Source organism: Lagenorhynchus albirostris, chromosome 4, assembly GCF_949774975.1.
Source record: "Lagenorhynchus albirostris chromosome 4, mLagAlb1.1, whole genome shotgun sequence".
In the NCBI taxonomy this organism is placed as follows: domain Eukaryota; kingdom Metazoa; phylum Chordata; class Mammalia; order Artiodactyla; family Delphinidae; genus Lagenorhynchus; species Lagenorhynchus albirostris.
The window spans coordinates 45,497,977-45,520,252 of record NC_083098.1 but is presented as its reverse complement, the minus strand read 5'-3'; the positions used below and the strand labels follow the sequence as shown (position 1 = coordinate 45,520,252).

Here is a 22,276-nt window from a genome sequence, read left to right as displayed (position 1 = left end):
CTGCTTCACAATGGTGTGTTAGTTTCTGCTTTATAACAAAGTGAATCAGCTATACATATACATACATCCCCGTATCTCCTCCCTCTTGCATCTCCCTCCCACCCTCCCTATCCCACCCCTCTAGGTGGTCACAAAACACTGAGATGATCTCCCTGTGCTATGCGGCTGCTTCCCACTAGCTATCTATCTTACATTTGGTAGTATATATAAGTCCACCCACTCTCTCAATTCGTCCCAGCTTACCCTTCCCCCTCCCCCTCCCCGAGTCCTCAAGTCCATTCTCTACATCTGCGTCTTTATTCCTGTCCTTTCTGCCTATTTTTGGATCGGGTTGCTGGTTTCTTTGATATTGAGCTGCATGAGCTGCTTGTAAATTTTAGAGATTAATCCTTTGTCAGTTGCAAATATTTTCTCCCATTCTGAGAGTTGTCTTTTCATCTTGTTTACGGTTTCCTTTGCTGTGAAAAAGATTTTGTTTCATTAGGTCCCATTTGTTTAGTTTTGTTTTTATTTCTATTTCTCTAGGAGGTGGGTCAAAAAGGATCTTGCTGTGACTTATGTCATAGAGTATTCTGCCTATGTTTTCTTCTAAGAGTTCTATAGTATCTGGCCTTACATTTAGGTCTTTAATCCATTTTGAGTTTATTTTTGTATATGGTGTTAGGGAGTGTTCTAATTTCATTCTTTTACATGTAGCTGTCCAGTTTTCCCAGCACCACTTACTGAAGAGTCTGTCTTTTTTCCATTGTATATTCTTGCCTCCTTTATCAAAAATAAGGTGACCATATGTGCATGGGTTTATCTCTGGGCTTTCTATCCTTTTCCATTGATCTATATTTCTATTTTTGTGCCAGTACCATACTGGCTTGATTACTGTAGTTTTGTAGTACAGTCTGAAGCCCAGGAGCCTGATTCCTCCAGCTCCGTTTTTCTTTCTCAAGACTGCTTTGGCTATTCGGGATCTTTTGTGTTTCCATACAAATTGTGAAATTTTTTGTTCTAGTTCTGTGAAAAATGCCATTGGTAGTTTGATAGGGATTGCACTGAATCTGTAGATTGCTTTGGGTAGTATAGTCATTTTCACAATGTTGATGGTTCCAATCCAAGAACATGGTATATCTCTCCAACTGTTCGTTATCACCTTTAATTTCTTTCATCACTGTCTTATAGTTTTCTGCATACACACACGTCTTTTGCCTCTCTAGGTAGGTTTATTCGTAGGTATTTTATTCTTTTTGTTGCAATAGTAAATGGGAGTGTTTCCTTAATTTCACTGTCAGATATTTCATCATTAGTGTATAGGAATGCAAGAGATTTCTGTGCATTAATTTTGTATCCTGCAACCTTACCAAATTCATTGATTAGCTCTAGTAGTTTTCTGATAGCATCTTTAGGATTCTCTATGTATAGTATCATGTCATCTGCAAACAGTGACAGCTTTACTTCTTCTTTTCCGATTTGGATTCCTTTTATTTCTTTTTCTTCTCTGATTGCTGTGGCTAAAACTTCCAAAACTATGTTGAATAATAGTGGTGAGAGTGGAGAACCTTATCTTGTTCTTGATCTTAGAGGAAATGGTTTCAGTTTTTCACCACCGAGAACCATGGCGGCTGTGCGTTTGTCATATATGGCCTTCATTATGTTGAGGAAAGTTCCCTTTATGCCTACTTTCTGGAGGATTTTTATCATAAATGGATGTTGAAGTTTGTCAAAAGATTTTTCTGTATCTATTGAGATGATCATATGGTTTTTCTCCTTCAATTTGTTAATATGGTGTATCACGTTGATTGATTTGCGTATATTGAAGAATCCTTGCATTCCTGGAATAAATCCCACTTGATCATGGTGTATGATCCTTTTAATGTGCTGTTGGATTCTGTTTGCTAGTATTTTGTCGAGGATTTTTGCATCTATGTTCATTAGTGATATTGGCCTGTAGTTTTCTTTCTTTGTGACATCTTTGTCTGGTTTTGGTATCAGGGTGATGGTGGCCTCGTAGAATGAGTTGAGGAGTGTTCCTCCGTCTACTATATTTTGGAAGAGTTTGAGAAGGATAGGTGTTAGCTCTTCTCTAAAAGTTTGATAGAATTTGCCTGTGAAGCCATCTGGTCCTGAGCTTTTGTTTGTTGGAAGATTTTTAATCACAGTCTCAATTTCAGTGCTTGTGATTGGTTTATATTTTCTATTTCTTCCTGGTTCAGTCTCGGAAGGTTGTGCTTTTCTAAGAATTTGTCCATTTCTTCCAGGTTGTCCATTTTATTGGCATATAGTTGTCTGTAGTAATCTCTCATGATCCTTTGTATTTCTGCAGTGTCAGTTTTTATTTCTCCTTTTTCATTTCTAATTCTATTGATTTGGACTCATACCTTTCTGCTACTACGTATCTGCTGATGTAATTTCTACCATCTGCAATGCCATTTGATTCATTCATTCATTTAATAAACAGTTACTAAGCCCCTAAAATATACTAAACATTTAGTATATCTCTGCCCTTAAAAATCTCAGTCTAACGAGAAAGCAGAGACATAAACCAGGTAAACAAAATACAGTCTGGTAAATGTCATAAAAGGGGAATGCACAGGATGCTAGGGGAGCGCAGAGAAAAAGCATAAAGCAAAGACTGGAAGTGTGAGGCAAGGTTTCCTGGAGTAGGGAGCATCTAAGGTGAGTTATTAAGAAAGTCAGTGAGGTCGTAGAGTATAAGGTATTGTAGGCATGTATAAAGCACAAACTAGGCTATATCTAAGTCACTCAGTTGGCTAGGCTAGAGAATATGTTTGAAGGAGGAGGAGTAATAAATGATAAAACTGGAAAGGTACAAGAGGCCAGTAACATGATGGACCTTACATACAACGCCATGAAAGCGCCATTTTATTCTAAAAGCAATAAGCAGCAGGATACACTGGGAAGTATACAAGTAGAGGAATTCCCATGACCTAAATCTGAATTCAATCTCTTGTGTCATTTACTTGCTATGTGACTTTCATCAAATTTGCCTCTCTAACCTTCAGTTTCCTCAACTATAAAATAGGAATTAATAATATCAACTTTGCCAGGATTCTAACAAGAAGTTAATTCATGTAAATCTCCTAGCACAAGGGTCAGCAAACTATAGCTTGGTTTGCCAGCAATGAATAGTTTTACATTTTTAAAAGATTGTTTATTTAACAAACAACAACAACAACAATATAGAACAGAAATCTTCCATGACCCACAAGGCCAAAACATTTACTATACGGCCCTTTACATAAAAATCTTACCAACTCCTACCCTTAAGCTCATAATAGGCAACCAAAAAACAGTAACATTATTAAGGATTTTAAGTAGGGAATTTCAGCAATATTGAAAGAATTTTAAAAGGATTTCTCTGGTGACAAAGCCTACAAAGAAACAGAAGTTAAAGCAGCAATAATGGATGTTGGGAAACAAGCAAGGAGAATGCTGCAGTAATCCATTAACTTTTCCTTTCCTCCTAACTATAAAGGTGAGATCAACTTCCACCTCCTCTCTTTATCGCTGTAGGCTACAACCCCATATGTACTCTGCTATACGGTACAGCACTTAATGTTCTTTGTCACTTAGCATATTCTGCCTTCACTTGCTTGCTATTTATCCAGGCTTAAATCCCCTATAAGTGTAAGTTGTATAAGAGTAAATATTTTGGAGTCAAACAGATCGTTTTAAATATTAGTTTTATCAATATTTAAGATTTGTTATTTAACTCATATGGCTCCTAACAATAAGAAACAGTACAGCTAACATATATTGCGTTTTTTAGTTTTGTTTTGCTTTTTTACTTCAGACGTGCCGCATACTGTTTTAAGCACTTTACAGGCATTACTTCATTTAACCCTCCCAACAACCCTGTAGGATAAGGATTATTAATTACTATCTCCTTATTACAGATGAGGAAACTGAAGCATGGAGAAGTTAAATGAGTTTCCCAAGAGCTAGAAAGTGAAGGATCAAAGACTCACATTCTTAACCAGCTAGAGAATGAGAATCATACTGTCTAATTCACAGGACTTTTCTGAACACTAATTTTGATTACATATTTAAAAGGGAAGGTGATGACTTTCACAGTCCTTAGTACTCAGTAGTCTGATAAATATTAGTTCCACTTCCTGGTATAAAAGACTATATTCTGAACTTTTTATTCCCCAGAACCCTGAATTTAACAGTTTATAGCCAGTAGAAGCTTAATAAATATTCATTAATAGGTTAGATATACTTTTGGTGATTCAAATTCTTATTATTTCAAGGTTATCATCCTGTACATAATTCACAATATATTATTTCATGAATTTATATGTAGATTTTGCAGCAGATTGCACTACATATGAACCTATAGCAGAACATACCTTGTCAGTTTTTTGGTTTTGTTTAAATATAAACATTATGATCAAAGAGCTATGGATATACATGTAAAGATCCCAGCAAAGTCTGTGTATAGAAAGACATTAAGGTTGGTATATCCTAAATCTAGTTCTATTCTCTTATCAGTATTTGTAACTGGTATTATATAACTGAACTATTTTACTCATTTAGGGAATCTAAGTAATTTGGGGAGAGAAAAATAAAAAGATTCTAAACTATGAGATTACAGAGAGAGGTTCTCTCTGCAAAAGATGACTATTAAGAAAGATAAAGTGTCGTAACTTCTATTTTGTGTCACCAATTTCTACTGTTAATAAAGGAAAACAATATAAAAGACCACAATTACTAGGCGTCTGTCTATTCAGCATGAATGATGAGTCTCTCACACAGCAAAGTGAACTACTTATTTCTTCAAAAAATTAGAAATAAATTTTTACCTATAATGAGATTTTAAAGTAGACTGAAAAAAATTAATGAAAAGTAATAATCCTGCTACAAAAGAGGATACAAAACAAAAATTCTGTTACTACTTATCAATTTTTGCCTTGTGAACAGAAAGATTCTTGGCTAAACCCAAAGTTATTTGATTTCTGAGACATAACATGAAACACAGAAATTTTTTTTTTTTTTTTTTTTTTTGCGGTACGCGGGCCTCTCACTGTTGTGGCCTCTCCCGTTGCGGAGCACAGGCTCCAGACGCGCAGGCTCAGCGGCCATGGCTCACAGGCCCAGCTGCTCCGTGGCATGTGGGATCTTCCGGGACCAGGGCTCGAACCCGTGTCCCCTGCATCAGCAGGCGGGCTCTCAACCACTGCGCCACCAAGGAAGCCCAGAAATATATTTTTTTTAACATTACCTAATCATGGGGCTTCCCTGGTGGCGCAGTGGTTAAGAATCCACCTGCCGATGCAGGGGACACGGGTTCGAGCCCCGGTCCCGGAATTTCCCACATGCCACGGAGCAACTAAGCCTGTGCGCCACAACTACTGAGCCTGCACTCTAGAGCCCGTGAGCCACAACTACTGAAGCCCACACACCTAGAGCCCATGCTCCCCAACAAGAGAAGCCATCGCAATGATAAGCCCGTGCACTGCAACGAAGAGTAGCCCCTACTCGCCGCAACTAGAGAAAGCCCACACACAGCAACAAAGACCCAACTCTACCAAAAATAAATGATTAATTTTTTTTAAATTACCTAATCAGAACGCAGCTGCATGCAATTGTGTAATTAAAATTTCAAAAAGTAAATGAAGGATAATCACCACATCAAGTGCATCATAACCTTACCTTGCAGAGCAAAATTTCCTAAGAAATCTATTAAACTTTTTAGAAAACTATGCAGAAAACTTACAAAAGTGAAACCATTGATGCTGAAATGTTTTGGGAAAAAGGTCAGGTGACAGCCAGGTTCAAAGTAAACATGGAATTCTTCATTAACCATACATTTTTTATCACAAAGGTTTGTTCCCTTCTTTTTAACTCTATGTTTAGTGCTTCATTTATGATTTAGTTTCTCTCTGCTTCCTGTGTCCTGCTCCAACCTAGCTATCAAACTAAAAAAAAAAAAAAATTCTCCACACTGTTTTTAATTAATGTTTTTCAAAAGAAACAATATTCTCCACTGATCAAAAAACCCAAATTATTCAGAAAATCTTCAGTAAAGGATTAAGGGCCCTCCAAATGTGTATAGGGATTAATGGGAAGACAATGAGAGATCATGAAAGGGGTAGGGAAGAGAGAAAAGAAGGGAGAGGGAAAAAGAGGGGGGGAAAGCTAGCCCCTCTTTCCCAAACAAGTTAAGCATCATTATCTGCCATGTATCACTGGACTTAGCATCTTCACTTTTCTAACTCATATTTCATATTTCCCTCAAAACTCAACCTTAACACCCCTTCATGATAAAAACACTCAACAAACTAGGAACAGAAGGGAACTTCCTCAACCTGATAAACAGCATCTATGAAAACCCCATTAGCTAATATCAAATAGTGGAAGACTGAATGCTTTCCCCCCCAAGATCAGGAATAAGACAAGAATATCTGCTCTTGACACTGCTTTTCAACAATGTTTAGCCAGGGCAATTAGGCAAGAAAATGAAATAAAATGCATCCAGATTGGAAAAGAAGAAAAACTATACTTATTTACAGGTGACATGATCCTTGTTATACAGAAAAGCAGATGGAATTCATTTAAAAAACTATTAGAACTAATAAACAAGTTCAGCAAGGTTGCAGAATACAACATCAATACATGAAAGTCAGTTGTATTTTTTCATACTTGCAATGAGCAGCCCAAAAATGAAATTAAGAAAACAGTTCTATTTACAACAGCATCTAAAAGAATAAAATATTTAAGAGTAAATGCAACAAAAAAAGTGTAAAACTTTGAAGACTACAAAACACTGTCAAAAGAAATTAAAAATCTAAATATATGGGAAGATCCCACGTTCATAAATAGGAAGACTCATTTAATACTGTCAAGATGGTGACGCTCCCCAAATTATCTACAGACTTAACACAATTCCTATCAAAATTCTAGCTGGCTTCTTTGCAGAAATTGATAAGCTAACCCTAAAATTCATATGGAAATACAAGTAGATCAGTGATTGCCTAGAATTAGGGGTATGGGAGAATGAGTGATAACTCAAAAGAATACAGGATTTATATTTCACGTGACTAAAATGTTCTATAAATTTTGGTGAAGGCTGCACAAATGTGAATATACTAAACACTACTGAGATATTTTTTAAATGGGCTACTTCCATAAGTGAATTATATCTCAAAAAAGCTGTTACCAAAACAAATCTCTCAACTTTGAGTAGTCCCTGGCCCACCCACCATTCCATTTTATGTTACTCCCTCACAGAATGTCTGCAAACAGTTTATATTGTAGTGACTCGCACTTGTTCATTTATTGTTTTGAAACAACTAAATTATATGCTTTATTTACCTTATTCATAAGCTATAAGCTTCACAAGGGTCTCTTCTACTTTCTTTTTAGAACAAAGTATAATAATGGGTACAGAAGAGGCTCAAAATGCAAAACATTAGAAATACTTAGCATGGAGAAGTTAGCCAGACTACTCAAAAATCTTTCTTTTGGAGAATACAGACATATATAAAACTCCCCAGATTCCTAACCAAACTGTTCAGAATAAAGACAAATAAAAGTATACCCGGAGCTGAGGTTTCACTTTACAATAATCCTAGGCAGTAAAAGAGTAAGCTGCAATTCAATTAAAATTAAAGTCCAGAAATAAAATTAATGTATTATGGTTCAGTATTAGTGCAGGTGGTCAAAGAAAGTTGTAGTATTTTCATTATGAAACATGAACACAAGTTAATAATTGAGCCTTTGTTGTTTACTTGATGATTTTATTGTTCTTTCTGGGTTAAGCCTCACAAATATTAATTATAATGACTTTAGAATTACAAAAAACAGCAACAGAAAACACTAAAACACAGTAAGGTCCATCTAAATGATATTTTAAAACAATAATAATAGTAATGCTCTATCCCAACAGAAAAAAGAAAATTTAAAAATATGTTTCCCATGAAACTATACCTCAGAAACTGAAATTCAAAGTCAACTGATTTCAAAGTACAAAGAGAAATAACTCAAACAGCCAGAACCCAGTAGACCACAACGGCAAGCAGTAACTGGATGGCAAAGGAGAGACCCACTAAAGGTTATAAAATCCAATTGTAATGGTCTTTGTAAAATCTGTATCTTTAAATAGCTGCTGACGTTTACTTGTCATTCAAACCTACCTTGGAAGAAATGTCCTTCTTCTCCTCCTGTGGCTCTTATTCCTTCCCTTCTCTTCCCACTACTCCCCACCCCTTCACACAATTTTACGCTTTGAAGATGGAAAGCAATTTTTAGTATTATAATTTACCTTTCAGACATAATTTCACAAATATATGCTACCATCTAAAATAACATCATGAAATGCCCCAAGTTGTCCACCACCCAGGGACTACATTCCCATCCCCCTTGCATTCAAATAAGGCTCTGTGACAAATTATCACCAATGAAATGTGGGCAGATGTTTGTCTTTGGGGGTTCTTAAGAAATGTCCTGTGGGTAAGAGGCAGGGCTCCAAGGCTCCAGGGAATGGTGGAGACATAAGATGTAAGGCGTCTGGGTTCCTCAATTACCACATGGAGGTAAGCCACAAGCCTGCTAACAAGGAGCACCTGCACTGGACTGTTATGTGAGCAAAATACAAACTTACATGTGTTAAGCCACTGAAATTCTGGGGTATATTTATTACCCTAATTAGCATTACCCAAAGTAAAACATGCATAAACCTTAAGTATTTCAATTCCCCCTAATTAAAGACATTTATAAGGGATATTTTGGAAAGACTGTTTAAAAGGCCACTTAAGTAACATTAAATTTTAAAACCTAAACAATTTTCCACCTTGATTTTACTATAATTACTTTAAAATGATAGCAAGAGGAGTCCACTGTTAGTAATAAATTTCACTCTTCACATATCTTAACATATTATTTCAGTATCACCTGTTTTCATGATTATTACAGAAAAATGTCCTCCTCAATTCTCCCAATTAAAAAAAAATTACAAAGTGTTTTAAAATACCATAATTCATAATGTCTAATGAAAATTACCAAATACCTAGTTAAGGGCAAAATTCACTTCTATTTTATTGTTTTTAAAGTATTAAAAATTATCACATAGTTTTTAAATTAAGAATTCTTCCTTTCAATATAACCATATGGCAGATAATTCTGTTCACTGTAAACGCACATACACCCATAACAGATACACTTTAACAAAACCATGACATTTTGCATTCTAATAAAGTTCTCCCGCCTATCCTTCACAAAAATACTTCAAAAATGTGTTGAAATTTTAGTGCTTTACTAGGTTTTTTTTTTAAGCTTAACATTGCTGATATAAATAATAATGATATAAGGCCTAAGGAAACCCGGTGTTAGTAAACAGAGACATTACAAACTTAAACCAATGAAACTCCTCCCACATCATCTTCACCCTGCCGTCACCAAAAAAAAAAAAAAAAAAAAAGAGAAAAAGAAAAAACGCTTTATTTAGCCTTTCTGTTGTCTTTACCTTAAACTCCATACCATTATTTTTTCCAGCACAATACAATTAAAATTAAATGAACAGCCCACTTACCACTCCACACAGAATAATAAAAATGGAAAATTACTGAAAGTTGATAGAAGATTTTTGCTTCCGCTCAGGAAGATATTCCAAAAGTTTTTGTTTTGTTTTCTCCAGAATCAGTCAACATGAACTAAAACAATTACATAGCAATTCTGTGGCACTTATAGTTTGTGGATCTATATAAATAAACTCTAGGTCCTTGATCCTTTTTGATGTTTGATTGTATTGGAACATATATGTGCTATATTTAGCTTAAACAATTTTTTCCAGGGCTACATAGCAAGAACTCACAAAAACAGTAATGAAACTGAAAGATGGCCTATTCGAAAATATGAAAACAAATCAAGTATGACTAGATAGTCTCTATAAACTGGTACACTAGGCTATTTTAATGACAGTCAGTTCAAGGAAAAAGGACTTCTAAAATACATTTAACATTGTTTATATATACTTTATGCATATCAAAGGACTCAAATGTTCTGTTGTCTTGATTTTTAACTTAAGGTGACATAATATTTCTCTCAGTAATCCAGTAAGTATTTGTACTTATACATGTTTTTCAATGCCTACAGTCAGGGCTGCAAGAGGAAGAACTAGTATTTAACTAAGCAGCTATTATGTACCAAACATATGTTTTTTCAATTTATCCTCAGGACAACCTTACTATAAACGTCTTATCCCCTTGTTACCTATGAGAAAACAGACTTACAGACATTAGGTACCTTGCCTAAGGTAAAACAGCCAAGAAAAGTGGCATAGCCAGAGTTTTGAGGTCCCTAAAACAAGTCCTTTTTCCACTGAACAATATGTGTTGTTTTTCCAGTAGTGTTCATAGAAAACAGCTCTCCACCCCTCCTGCTCTTCTGCTCACTTCCCAGTGAACAGCAGGAAACATTTCTTTGTGAGACCAGGTTCAGAAAGGAGCAATCTCTGACCATTACACAGAGCATGGCCTGCAAGGATGGAATCTGTATGACGACTTCATCCATAGGGTTTTAGCTAGATGAGCTAACTAGACGCAAATAGAGGGTGGAGTAGATAAAGTAAAGAGCAAATAATCATTCAAATACCATTTATATTTGGTTCTGAAATGCACTGTATGCCTACTGACAGCAGATTTACCTCTACAGTTGCGTTCTGCTTAAACTACTCTCAAAATAGCCTTCGAAGAGCACACACTTGGAGTAGACCATACGGGCTGCCTGATCTAGGTTTCGGATACTGTGAGGGAAAACTTGTTTATACGTGACTATCTTGACTGACAACTAAGATAACTAGAGGCAATAAGGTAGTATCTCCTAAAATATAGTACTGTGCTTCCCATGTGTACAAAAGGCTCAGCTAAACTCCCTGAACACAATGCATCTAAACAGCCTAAGCTGAAGAGTCGGCTGTGCTAAGGAGGATGACAGCTCCAGTAACTTCCTCTTCCTCACCGACCTCCTCAGCTCGGCGTGTACACCCCTTTCCCCCTAGGAGGCAGGATAAAACAATTTCAAATGCACGAAATCCATCCAATCCTACCAACACCATAGGGCAGGGAAGCCAGCTTCCATTTCTTCCCCCGCCCCTCCGAGAAAAATTTTATCTTAAAAAAAAATGCGTAAGTATTATCAACGAAAAAGTATTTGCAACGAAAAAAGAGCTGAAAATATGTACTCAGTCCCTCCACACAGCCTTAAGGAAAGGATGAAAAAAAGGGATCTCGACACCGCGTCTTCTCGAGATTTACTGCTTTGATTCACTTTCCCTCGGGTCCCACCGCCGGCCAGAGGGTAGAGCTTGCGGTCGGAACGCCGAAATATGCCTTCGCCTCTCCTCAGGAGACGTGGGGGCGGCCAAGGCGACAGCGATCGGTGCGTCCCGCCTCCGACCCTCACCTGCCCAGGCCCTAGGCAGCGCCCTGGGCCCGCGCGGGCCCGGCGCCCCGGGAGGCGTCCGGGGAGGCTGGTGAGAGGCAGGCAGGCGGGCGGGCGGGCGGACGCCGAGGCGGTTAGGCCGCGCTGCAGGCCGGCGCGCTTCCTGCCGCGGCCCCGGGAACGGCGGCGCGGCCCCGACCCACAGCTCCCGGGCCCCGCTGCTGTGTGTGTGCGGAACACACACTCACCCTCTCCGGACCCCGCGGAGCAGCTCTCACCTGCGAGGCTCCTGAGCCTCGGCCACAAAGGGGGAGGGACACGCCACTCGGGGGTCCCAAACACACGGAACCCGCCCCCAGAGTCCCGGGCCCTGGGCGCGGACCACCCCCCCCAAACACACACACGCACGCACACCCCGGAGCCTTCGCCGCTTCAGACAGAGACGCGGGTCATCCCCGCACCCGACACACACCCACTCGCTGTGGGTCCTCAGGCCGCCTCCCCGGCCGCCGAAGTCCCAACTCGCACACCCCCAGGCACATCTGTCCTTCTCCCACCTCATTTCCCCGGGGACGCGCTCCTCTTCCCAACACTCTCGATCCTACTCGGAGGCACAAAAACACTCTACCTCATTCTCTTCCTCTGGCCCAGAAGGAGCAACAGCAGCCATTTCCCCGCGGCAGGGGAAACACACACACACAAACACGCGCGCGCGCGCGCGCGCCAGGCCCCCACAGATGCTTCCCCTCCGGAGCCGCGGCCGCAGACGCAAACACAAACACCCACTGGCGGGCCTCGCTACCGCCCGCCCCGAAGGGAATCCGCGGCGGCGGCGGCGGCGGGCAGGGCCCGGATCCCGACTCGCGGGCGGGCGCGCAGGGCGCCCGGGCCTGGGGTCGCCGAGGGCCTGCGCCCCCTCCTCACCTGCATTCAGCGCGCCGGGGTCCGGGCGGCGACGGCGGCGGCGGCGGCGGGGCGGCTGCTGCTGGTGCTGGTGCTGCGGCGGCGGGGGAGGCGGCGGCGGCTGTGGCGGCGGGGCTGAGGGCAGCAAAGACATGCAGGCAGCCCGCCGGGGGAAGAGGCACCGGCCGGAGGGGACGCGGGGCGGGCAGGCCGGGCCGGGCCGCCGAGAAACGGCAGAGGCGGCGGCGAGGAGGACGGCTGAGGGGAGCGAGAAGGCGACGGATGGGGGGCTGGGAGGGGGCCGCGCCGCCGGGCTTCGGGGACGGTGACCCTGGGCGCGCAGGAGAGGCCCCGCGGCCGCGGCCGCCGACGCGAAGGGCCCTGCTGGAGGAAGCTGCGCCCCCGCAGCCGCCGGAGCCGCGGCTATTACTCGGAGAGCCGCACAGAGCCTGGCCTTGGCCTTGGCCTCCTGGCGCCGGGGCTGCCGCCGCTGCGGGGGTTGCTGCTGCGCCTGCTGCTGCTGGAGCCGAGGCTGCTGCACAGAGACGCCAGCTTTTGGTGCCTCCGCTCTCGCTCACACACGTTCACACCCCCGAGGGCCGGGGGAGAGGCGTCCGCGCGCTATCGGTATTGAGATTAATAAGAAGGTGCAGAGAGTGCGAGAAGGAGGAGGGTTGATTGACGTGGAGGGGCTGGCGAGAGTCAGTCACTCCCAGGCGCGGAGGGGTGGGGTGAGGGGGAGGAGGCGGAGCTCCAGCGCCGCGCCTTGGCCCCACCCCCGGGGCGCCGCGTTGGGTCGTGGTGCGCGTGCGCGCGCGGCTGCCAGCTCTCTTACCCATTTTCTCCTTTACCCTTGCAGTTTCCTTACTCGCTTTTCTTGGCTTGAGTGACGAGCAGAGCCGGAGAGGCTGGTAGGTTATCAAAAAGCCACAGCCGCAAAGCTATGGGGGGTGGCGGGAAGACACTGGTGATCCCGCCTCCCCTGGTGTTCGTGCCCGGACTTGGCGCTGTTTACTGCCCGCTCGCCGGAGGCGGCCTGACCGCGAAGCCCAGCGCTGGTCTGAGTGGCGAATGGGACGCCAGGTGAGGTGAAGGAAGTGACCTGAAGGAAGAAAATGTTTCCTGACACCTTCAGTTGTTTAATTTTTTTTTGTAACGTGTAACGCCTGTAACTTACATAGCGAGGGGTACATAAAAGAACCTGTGACGCTCTACGATAATCCCGTCCTGTTTATTTTCTGAGACTCCCCTCTCACTGTAGAAGTACATTTGTTTGGCCGTGCCAGTTACAGAATGAAAACGGCAAAATGTAAACTAGGAATAGTAATGTTTACTTGGCGAATGTGGCCTTGACATCTGAAGTTTATGGGGTTTAATTTTGTTTTCGTGGGTCAGCTTCGGCTTTTACCACGAGCAGTCCAAAAACAAATTATACCAGCTCTAGAGGCGGAATACTGCTGTTGCAGTTTTGCATAATCTCTTTCCCAACGCATGCCCCGGGCTTGCGTACTTACCAGTGTTGGTCAAGGGTATATTAGCAGTGTTCAGGATTTCCACCCCCTCCCCACAGGGGTGTTGTTTAGCACACCAAGCACGTGGTGTTGGTTGCAGTTAATCTTAGGCCCTATTATTGAACGTGAAAGGCCTTCATCTCTTGGGGGGGAAAGTTGCGGTAAAAATGCAAATCATCATTTAGCCAGAACTGATAAGTTATTGAAAGAGTCCACCAGAAGAACAGTTGCATCATTTTCATCTTTGTCACCCGGAAGTGTGAGTGAGTAATTGGAGAAGCCCCTCAAGACATAGAAGACCGCAGGCTATACTTTGTTTCCCCGCCTCCCCCCTCCGTTAAGTTTCCATTTCCCTCCCTAGCAATATCACCCCCTTACCAGCTTCTGCAATGGATCTGAAAATGGCCATAATCCTAGAAGAAGTCCCACTTATTCCTAACTATCTTGATTCTAGGCTCACATATAATGAATAATCACCTTTGGCTTTGTAAGCAACAAAGCCAAACAAGTCACTGCAGGAGCCCAGAATAGGAAACCTGCCCCAGTGGCATCTTGCCACGGCATTTCTCCTTGGCGCAGAAACACTTGCCCCACGGAGAAATACTACCAAATGTTGAAGAAAAGAGGAAAATAAACACCTGAAATATATAAATCAGATGATGGGATATCCTCACACATTTAAGCTTCTTCAAATACCTGTAGGTATATAGATTCCTAGCTATTCATCCATATACCATAAACAAACATCTCTGGAGGGTGTATTATATTCCAGACATTGTATTTAGCATCAGAGACACAATAATAAGCATATGTAGTCCCTATTCTTAAGTAGCTCACAGCCGTTGTAGGGGAAACAGACCCATAAACAGGAAATTCTCAGAGAACAAACCAGAAATGAAAGTATGAAAGGTAACACAAAATTAATAGTCACAATGATGCCCAGGAGGATAAAGTTGATGGCACTAGCAATTTCACTTGAGCCACGTGATACCTGCCAATCTCACAGGCCGAGTAGCTGTAGTGACTGGGGTGAGGAAGGAGGAGAGAGCCTCTGTGGATGTTAAAGAAGCACAAATGAACGGTGCGGTTTGCTGGTCCTGAAGCTCATGTTTATATAGGCCATGTTCATTGTTGGCCTTTAAATTTTAAGTACTAAATGCATCACAATCCATTGAATAATTATAATTGTGACATTCAGAGTTAAGAATAGTGGATTTTATTATAAAAAGGTCAGTTGAATGCAGGTTAAGTTTAAATAATCTCTACTCTCTGGGTTGTTCTCTTTACACCATAGAAAATAGACTGACTCACTAAAAACAGGAAAGGAATATTTTCATATATTAATGAGTATAACCGTATCATCAAAAAATAGCTTGTTATTTTTCTCATTTGCAAGGAGATTGACGTTAAAGAAATAATAATTTTTAAATAGTTGACCCTGTACAAATGCTGAGAAATTAAGTCTTTGCTGATATTTTTTAAACTCCCTCATAAGACTCCAATTCAAAGACATTCCAACAACAAAAGAGTAGCACTTAAGTAGTTTTTAAAAAGTAGTTTTATAGTAGATCAAAGTTTGCAACAGAATAGTAACTTGATTTTGATAGCTTATTTCATGGGACTTTTTCATGTTTGACAGATATTGCAATGTTTAAATTAAGAGTAAAAAAGAAAACAATTCTATGAAAGAGAAAGTATAGAAAAAAAGTAAAGAGCTGATTTTGAACATTGCATTTTTAGGGAACTGAAAGAGAAAGAGGCATATACTGAAAAAAAATTTTTTTAATAAAATAACTCAATAAGAAAATATCTCTTTAAAGAAGCGATTTATCCAAGTAAAAACGTCTGGCTTATGTAAGGTCTTTTTGAACAAAATGGTTTAATAGCAGCACTGTGTAGGTACAACTTGTTCTGAAAATACTTATGTTTATTTGCATCATTACAGAATTGTTTCATTACTTCTCAAAAAAAAAAGTACTTGTTGTTCTAGTGACCACCTGCGTCTTTTCCAAATTAGCAATTAATATTTTATCTGAGTAAATCTGATCTCTCCATGTTTTTTCTGTTGGTAGCACAGGTAGCTAGACTTGTAAGATCCCTTGTAACTATGTTCCTTTGTCTGTTTTCTGAAATTCTGTTGAGCAGCTTGCTCAAAAGGCAAAGATTTAAATTTTGTAATTTAAGAATTTTATTACTATTTTATAGAGAAACAAATTTGATTTTACTGATTTTAGTACACACTTTTATACTAATAGCTACAAAGCTTTTCAAAAAAAGTGTTACATTTAAATTATTTAGTAATGTATAATTAATAAAATAATTAAGGGCTTCTCTGGTGGCGCAGTGGTTGAGAGTCCGCCTGCCAATGCAGGGGACACGAGTTCGTGCCCCGGTCCGGGAGGATCCCACGTACCGCAGAGAGGCTGGGCCCGTGAGCCATGGCCGCTGAGCCTGCGCGTCCGGAGCCTGTGCTCCGCAACGGGAGAGGCCGCAACAGTGAGAGGCCCACGTACCGCAAAAAGTAATAATAATAATAATTAAGTGTAATTTACCTGATATTCATTAGTACAACTTTTAAATAGGTATTAATCAATATGATCTTGAATTTTTACTTCCCAGACCTCCTGACAGGGTCTCCAAACTATATTCCAATGACATATTCTACCTTTTACTGAACTACATTCCTCTCCAACTTCCCATCTTTACTCATCTTATTCCTCTTCCTCTCTGCCCCTCTATCCCCATTTCTAATATTTTTTGAGGGCTTCCCTGGTGGCGCAGTGGTTGAGAGTCCGCCTGCCGATGCAGGGGACACGGGTTCGTGCCCCGGTCCGGGAAGATCCCACATGTCGCGGAGCGGCTGGGCCCGTAAGCCATGGCCACTGAGCCTGTGCGTCCGGAGCCTGTGCTCCGCAACGGGAGAGGCTACAACAGTGAGAGGCCCGCGTACCAAAAAAAAAAGGTGTTAATATTTTTTGAGGTACCAATATACCATGGGTATATTCATCCTAGAAAGGTGCCTTTACTCATTGCCTCCACCCCTCTTCCGGTCCATCAACTCTCTGTTTCCATCAACGTCCCATTTGTTCCTTTCTCTAGAATGACTGTGGATGACACCAAGGACAATTCCACTCTCTTGGCCAAAGATAAACATTTTCCACCATTTTTAATAGTGTGCCATATGATATGCTTATCCTAGATAAAATGACAAAGTAGGCAAAGTTCATTTTGGTGTCCTCCTGCCTCTTCTTTCTACACTCCCAGTCTCCAGTCCCTTGAGAACATTCAGAATCTCCACTCCAACCCCATCTACATCAGCACCATTCTTTCCAGTACTTCCCTACATTCCAAAAATGTTCTAGAAGGTAAGTACCACCACCACAAATAAATATCTAGTGCTACAATTTTTCAAGGATTTGGAGGCACCTGGCATACTAGCCAATAATAAAATCAGTTATTTTAATGTTGTACTCCAGTGATCTTCATGGGGCCTTCAGAGTTATGCTTCAGAAGCCACCTAGGGTACACAGAGAGGACCAGATAGGTGGATCTCAACTAGAAAGCCTCTGTTTTACATATTGACCATCTAAATTGACTGCATTAGAATTTTCCTTTTTTCATTTTCATGGTTCCATGAACCATGCTCCTTTTCTTTGGGGAAACTATTCCTTTCTGTACTATAAACAGGTGATTCTAGTGGCAGTTGCAGCTCAAGAGAGTCCCCCAACTTCTTGACTACAGGGTGGACATATGACTCAAGCAAAAGCAAGCAGACTTCTTCCCCAGAATGTTTTCAGATAGAACTAAGGGAAGAAGGGCTAGTTCACCATAGTGGTAGTCTGAGGCAAGAAAGAAGGAAAGAAAAAGGAAGCCTTGAGAGTAGCCAGCAGCTACATTCTGCCTTGTGTAGAGTGAATCCATCACACAGAGATGAGAAGTGTAGAGAGTGAGTCCTGGTGGTGCACCAGTGTCCGGTTCCAGTCATCCTTGCGGTCCAACTGCACATAGTGTAGTTAAATTAACTAGTAAATTCTCTTCAGATAAGTAACTTGAGTTAGACCTCTGCAACCAAACATCCTGACTAATACGTTGTGTTTCTGCATGAAAGGTCTTTCAAAGAAGGCTAACTGCTGCTAAATAAGTCTGAAAATTACTGAACTACAACAGGACAGTATTATTGTTTGAATTGTAGTCTTCAAGCGTTGAAGGTCACCTGGTCTTACTTCCTCATCTTCCACATGAGGAACCTAAAGCAAAGTGACTTGCTGAATATCACCCAGGCAGTCAATGGCAAGTCATTGGGTGATATTTCTAGATATCTAGTTCAGTTGTTCTCTTCATTATACTACCCTGTCATCTTAGTCTAATTCTCCCCAGTGGTATTTTTAAGAGGCAGTTACTCAGAGATACAACTGTAACTTAAAAGTATAAATCACAACAATGGCAATTTCAGACACTGCTTAGTGAGAAGATAGTTGGTGGCATAAGATGAGGCCATAATAGACCCGTTTTCCTCTTTGAGACTTCCATATATTTTTCTTATTGGAGCCAAGCACACTCTTGGAGTCTTAGATAGTCATATTTCCAGGTTTTAACTACCATCTTTATGCTTGTAACTCCCAGATCTACATCTCCAACTTAGGGTTCTTGCCACACATTCATATCTATATTGTCAATTTCCTCCTAGGTATTTCCATTTGGGCAGTCTTCATATGTCAAGATTAGTATGTCTAAAACTGAGCTCATTGTCTTTCCTCCAAAATCTATTCCTGGCCTTGTGTGACCCTCTCTCATTAAAAATGGTACCACCATGCTAATGGCCCTGTAATCATGTACATAGTCACCCAATGCAGAATCCTAGAAAGCATCCTTAACTTTTCTTCCCATCCTCCCCATGATCTACCAATGGACCTAATAAATATTTTCATTACTCTAGTCCCTCCATCCCAATGCACTGCTAATGTCTTAAGTTAGCCTGTCATCTCTTACCTGAGCTTTTGCATTTTGTCTATTAATGTACCCCTACTAAGTATAATCCCAGCATCCTCCAAGAATATATGCTATTCATGTGACTCTGCTCTTTAAAATCTTTCAGTGACTTCCTGTAATTGATAAACTAAAACCTAATTTCACAAGCATATCGGTCCCTTAATGATCTGCTTCTCACTTACCATCACCATCTGCAGCCACTTGACCATCTCTCTCACCCCTGGCCTTTAGTGAACTATTGCCATTTCTGAAACAGGACATGCTCTCTTACGTATCTTTTTTTTTAATTAATTAATTTAATTTATTTATTTTTGGTTGCATTGCATCTTTGTTGCTGCACGCAGGCTTTCTCTAGTTGCAGCGAGCAGGGGCTACTCTTCGTTGCGGTCCGCGGGCTCCTCATTGCAGTGGCTTCTCTTGTTGCAGAGCACGGGCTCTAGGCGCGCAGGCTTCAGTAGTTGCGGCACGCACGCTCAGTACTTGTGGCTCGCGGGGCTCTAGAGCGCAGGTTCAGTAGTTGTGGTGCACAGGCCTAGCTGCTCTGGGCATGTGGGATCTTCCCAGACCAGGGCTCAAACCTGTGTCCCCTGCATTGGCAGGTGGACTCCCAACCACTGTGCCACCAGGGAAGCCCTCTCTTAGGTATCTTTGCACATGATATTTCCTCAGTGTGGTGTGCTCTTTCCTATTGTGTCCTCCTCTTGAAATCACCCTTCATGATTTAGCTCAAGCATCCCTTCCTTTGTCAAGCCTTCTCTAAAAGCCCCAGTGTGTACTTCCTTAGCACACTATGCTCACCTCTATTACAATAAGTGTGATTAAATTAAGTAGTAAATTCTCTTCTACATCTAAACTAATTTGAGTTAGACCTCTACAACCAAAACATCTGAACGAATACATGGCGTTTCTGCATGAAAGTTCTTTCAAAGAAGGCTAACTACTGTTAAAATAAAATTGGAAATCACTGAACTAAACGACAATAAGGCATTATTATTGGTTGAATTGTAATCTTTTAAAAAAAGCGTCCCATTTGTGGAGGTCAACTAGAAAACCTCCCCCCTCTGGGTGAATGCAGTCTGTCAGAGCACAGCCCCCACTCGACTCTTGCCCAGATGTTTTATGCAATATGCAAACTGAACAACACTATCACAGTGTACTGCAATTATCCATGTAAGTACACATCTGTCGTTCACATCCTAGACTGCAAGCTCTGTCTTCATCCCTAGTACATCACAGCATCACAGAGTGTCTGACATATAATGCTCAAGGAACATTTGTTTAATTCATTAATTAATAGTAGCACTTCTCAAATCATACCATGTGTCTTAATTTACTAGCAATTAGCTGCTAGTAAAAGAAATCAGAAATAATAGTCACAAACAAAATAAATTTCATTTTTCTCTCACATAAAAGAAGTCTGGAAATAGTCAATTCAGGGCTGATATGGCACATCCATTGTCAGCAGGAACCCATCTCCTTCTCTCTTTGGCTTTGCTGTCTTTAGAACATGCCTTTCTTTCCTGCCTAATCGTCCAATATGGCTGCCAGGGCCACCTGATATGGTTGTGCAGTTTGTTTACTGCAAAGGCATCCAACCAAGAAGTGAGTGGTGCATCTATGCAGAGGAGGAACTTTTTCTAATTCATCTGCTAGGATGGGTGCTTCTTTCTATCAGAGATATTATGGCCGTTGGGATCCCAACTATCCTATCCATTTTCCTGGCAGGGCAAAAATTATCCCCACTCCTAAGCACTGTCCTGGAAGACCCACCCCAAAAATATTTGGTTCGACTTCATTGGCCAAAACTTAATGACAGGACACAAATAGCTGAAAGGGAAGCTGGGAAATAGTGTTTTAGTTAAACACACTGACACCAGAAATAAATTACTGGGCAGCCTCAGTATAGGTACAGCATATATACAATCCATCACCTCAACATTGACTGGATTGTGGATGAGTGCAAAGAAATAGAGTTAAAGCATTGTATTGAGTTTCATAACTAGTTTTAACTCTAGCAAACTTCTAATTATGTTTATCTAAATTAAAGCAAGATACTTTCACCAAAACTTTCATGCTCTGTTTTTAGAAACCAATAATTAATCTCTCTCTCTCTCTCTCTCTCTCAAAGGTCAGTAAACACGATCTATATTTAAATTCTCAGTCGTCAAGTAGAAGGACTCCATTACTCTTTGCAAACCAAACAAACAAAAAACTCCTCTTAAGAGGGTCATTCTCCTAACCCAGATACCATTGAAATTTTAGGACTCTTTGTTTTATATTCATACCCATATTTGTAAGCCACTGGTAGTAAAGACTCTCTACTGCCTTTTTTTCAAGGATCTTTATAACCTCAAACACCTTTCCAAATTTAGCACATTTACACTTCACTCACTTTAGGTTCCATCCAAACTTGTTCTCTACACACGCTCTGACTTTCCCACTCTATATCTTTGTTCACATTGTTCTTGGCCTACACTTCTCAACCTTTCATTTGCACACGATCAAAAGAATCACTTCTTTCAAGCACCAGCTCCAATGCTCCTTCATTCATAAAGCCTTCTGGATCCCTCTCCACCTCTACCCTCGCCCAACCAGATATACCTTCCTCCCCATCTGAACACCCACAGCACTTTGAGAGAGGAGACTCTGGCATGTTAACTTGGTGTAGTAGAAGTCTTGCGGCTTTTGGAGTAATACCATTCTGGGTACAAATTCTGGCTCTGCCATTTACTATATGATTCCAGGCAAATTGCTCAACTTCATCTGAAACATAAGTATAATATGTACTTGCAGGGTTGGCATGAAAACAAGTAAAATAGTAAATGTTAATCTTGACAAGAGTAGACAATATTTCTTGACGAAATTAATAAATATAGTATACAGGTTTGTGCTGACTTGTGTTAACACTGAATTTTTCAAAGGTATTTTCAAGGAGCAACTACCGTGCTTTCTTTCATAAGATTTTATCTAAAGTAAAAAAAGAAAAAAAATCATAAAAACAAAACACTGACATAATTAAAAGACATAACCACAAGTTGAAAATACTTAAAGCATGTGTTTAATTCATAAATCTCTTCACAAATAATCTCTAGGTAACCATAGCCTGAAAACTTGTAGAAATACACGTATCTGTTTGCACTGGGTTGGGAGGCAGGCATGATGTGTTCTGCTTCCAATTCTGTCATTACATAGTTTTACTACCTTTGGCAATTTGCCAGGATTTTCATTTCACAGCTTCTTTGTCTATCAAAAACAGGGGAACAAAAACAGGATATTACATACCCTAAACAACTTGAAGATGAAGATAGCCAAGTGAAAATATTATGAGAAATAAAAATAACAAAAAATGCTATATATTAAGTCTTGTAATTATGTTATTATAATAAGACAAATACATGGTTTTTAAAAGTATGTCTCTTTTGGCTCTCTTCCTGCGATGAATTTCTTTATTATCAGCTAAAATGACTTGCTTGCTGACAGCA

General features: G+C 40.9%; 2 protein-coding genes across 3 annotated transcripts in view; one reads left to right on the top strand and one right to left on the bottom strand.

The window, feature by feature from the left end:
- CNOT6L (CCR4-NOT transcription complex subunit 6 like) overlaps positions 1-12,871 on the bottom strand; it is a 119,066-nt gene extending 106,195 nt beyond the window's left edge. Inside the window, exon 1 of one of the 2 annotated variants that reach the window (XM_060147972.1) lies at positions 12,316-12,871. Coding sequence is in view for 1 of the 2 variants with exons in the window: in XM_060147973.1 (XP_060003956.1) it covers positions 11,949-11,953 (5 nt within the window). In the remaining variant the exon portion in view is untranslated. Of the gene's footprint in view, positions 1-11,948; positions 12,068-12,315 lie in introns of those variants that run through there. The other variant, XM_060147973.1, reaches the window with a different exon arrangement.
- A 305-nt stretch (positions 12,872-13,176) lies between these two features.
- MRPL1 (mitochondrial ribosomal protein L1) overlaps positions 13,177-22,276 on the top strand; it is a 101,261-nt gene continuing 92,161 nt past the window's right edge. The window contains exon 1 of the mRNA XM_060147975.1: positions 13,177-13,377. The gene's annotated coding sequence lies outside the window, so the exon portion shown is untranslated. The remainder of the gene's footprint in view (positions 13,378-22,276) is intronic.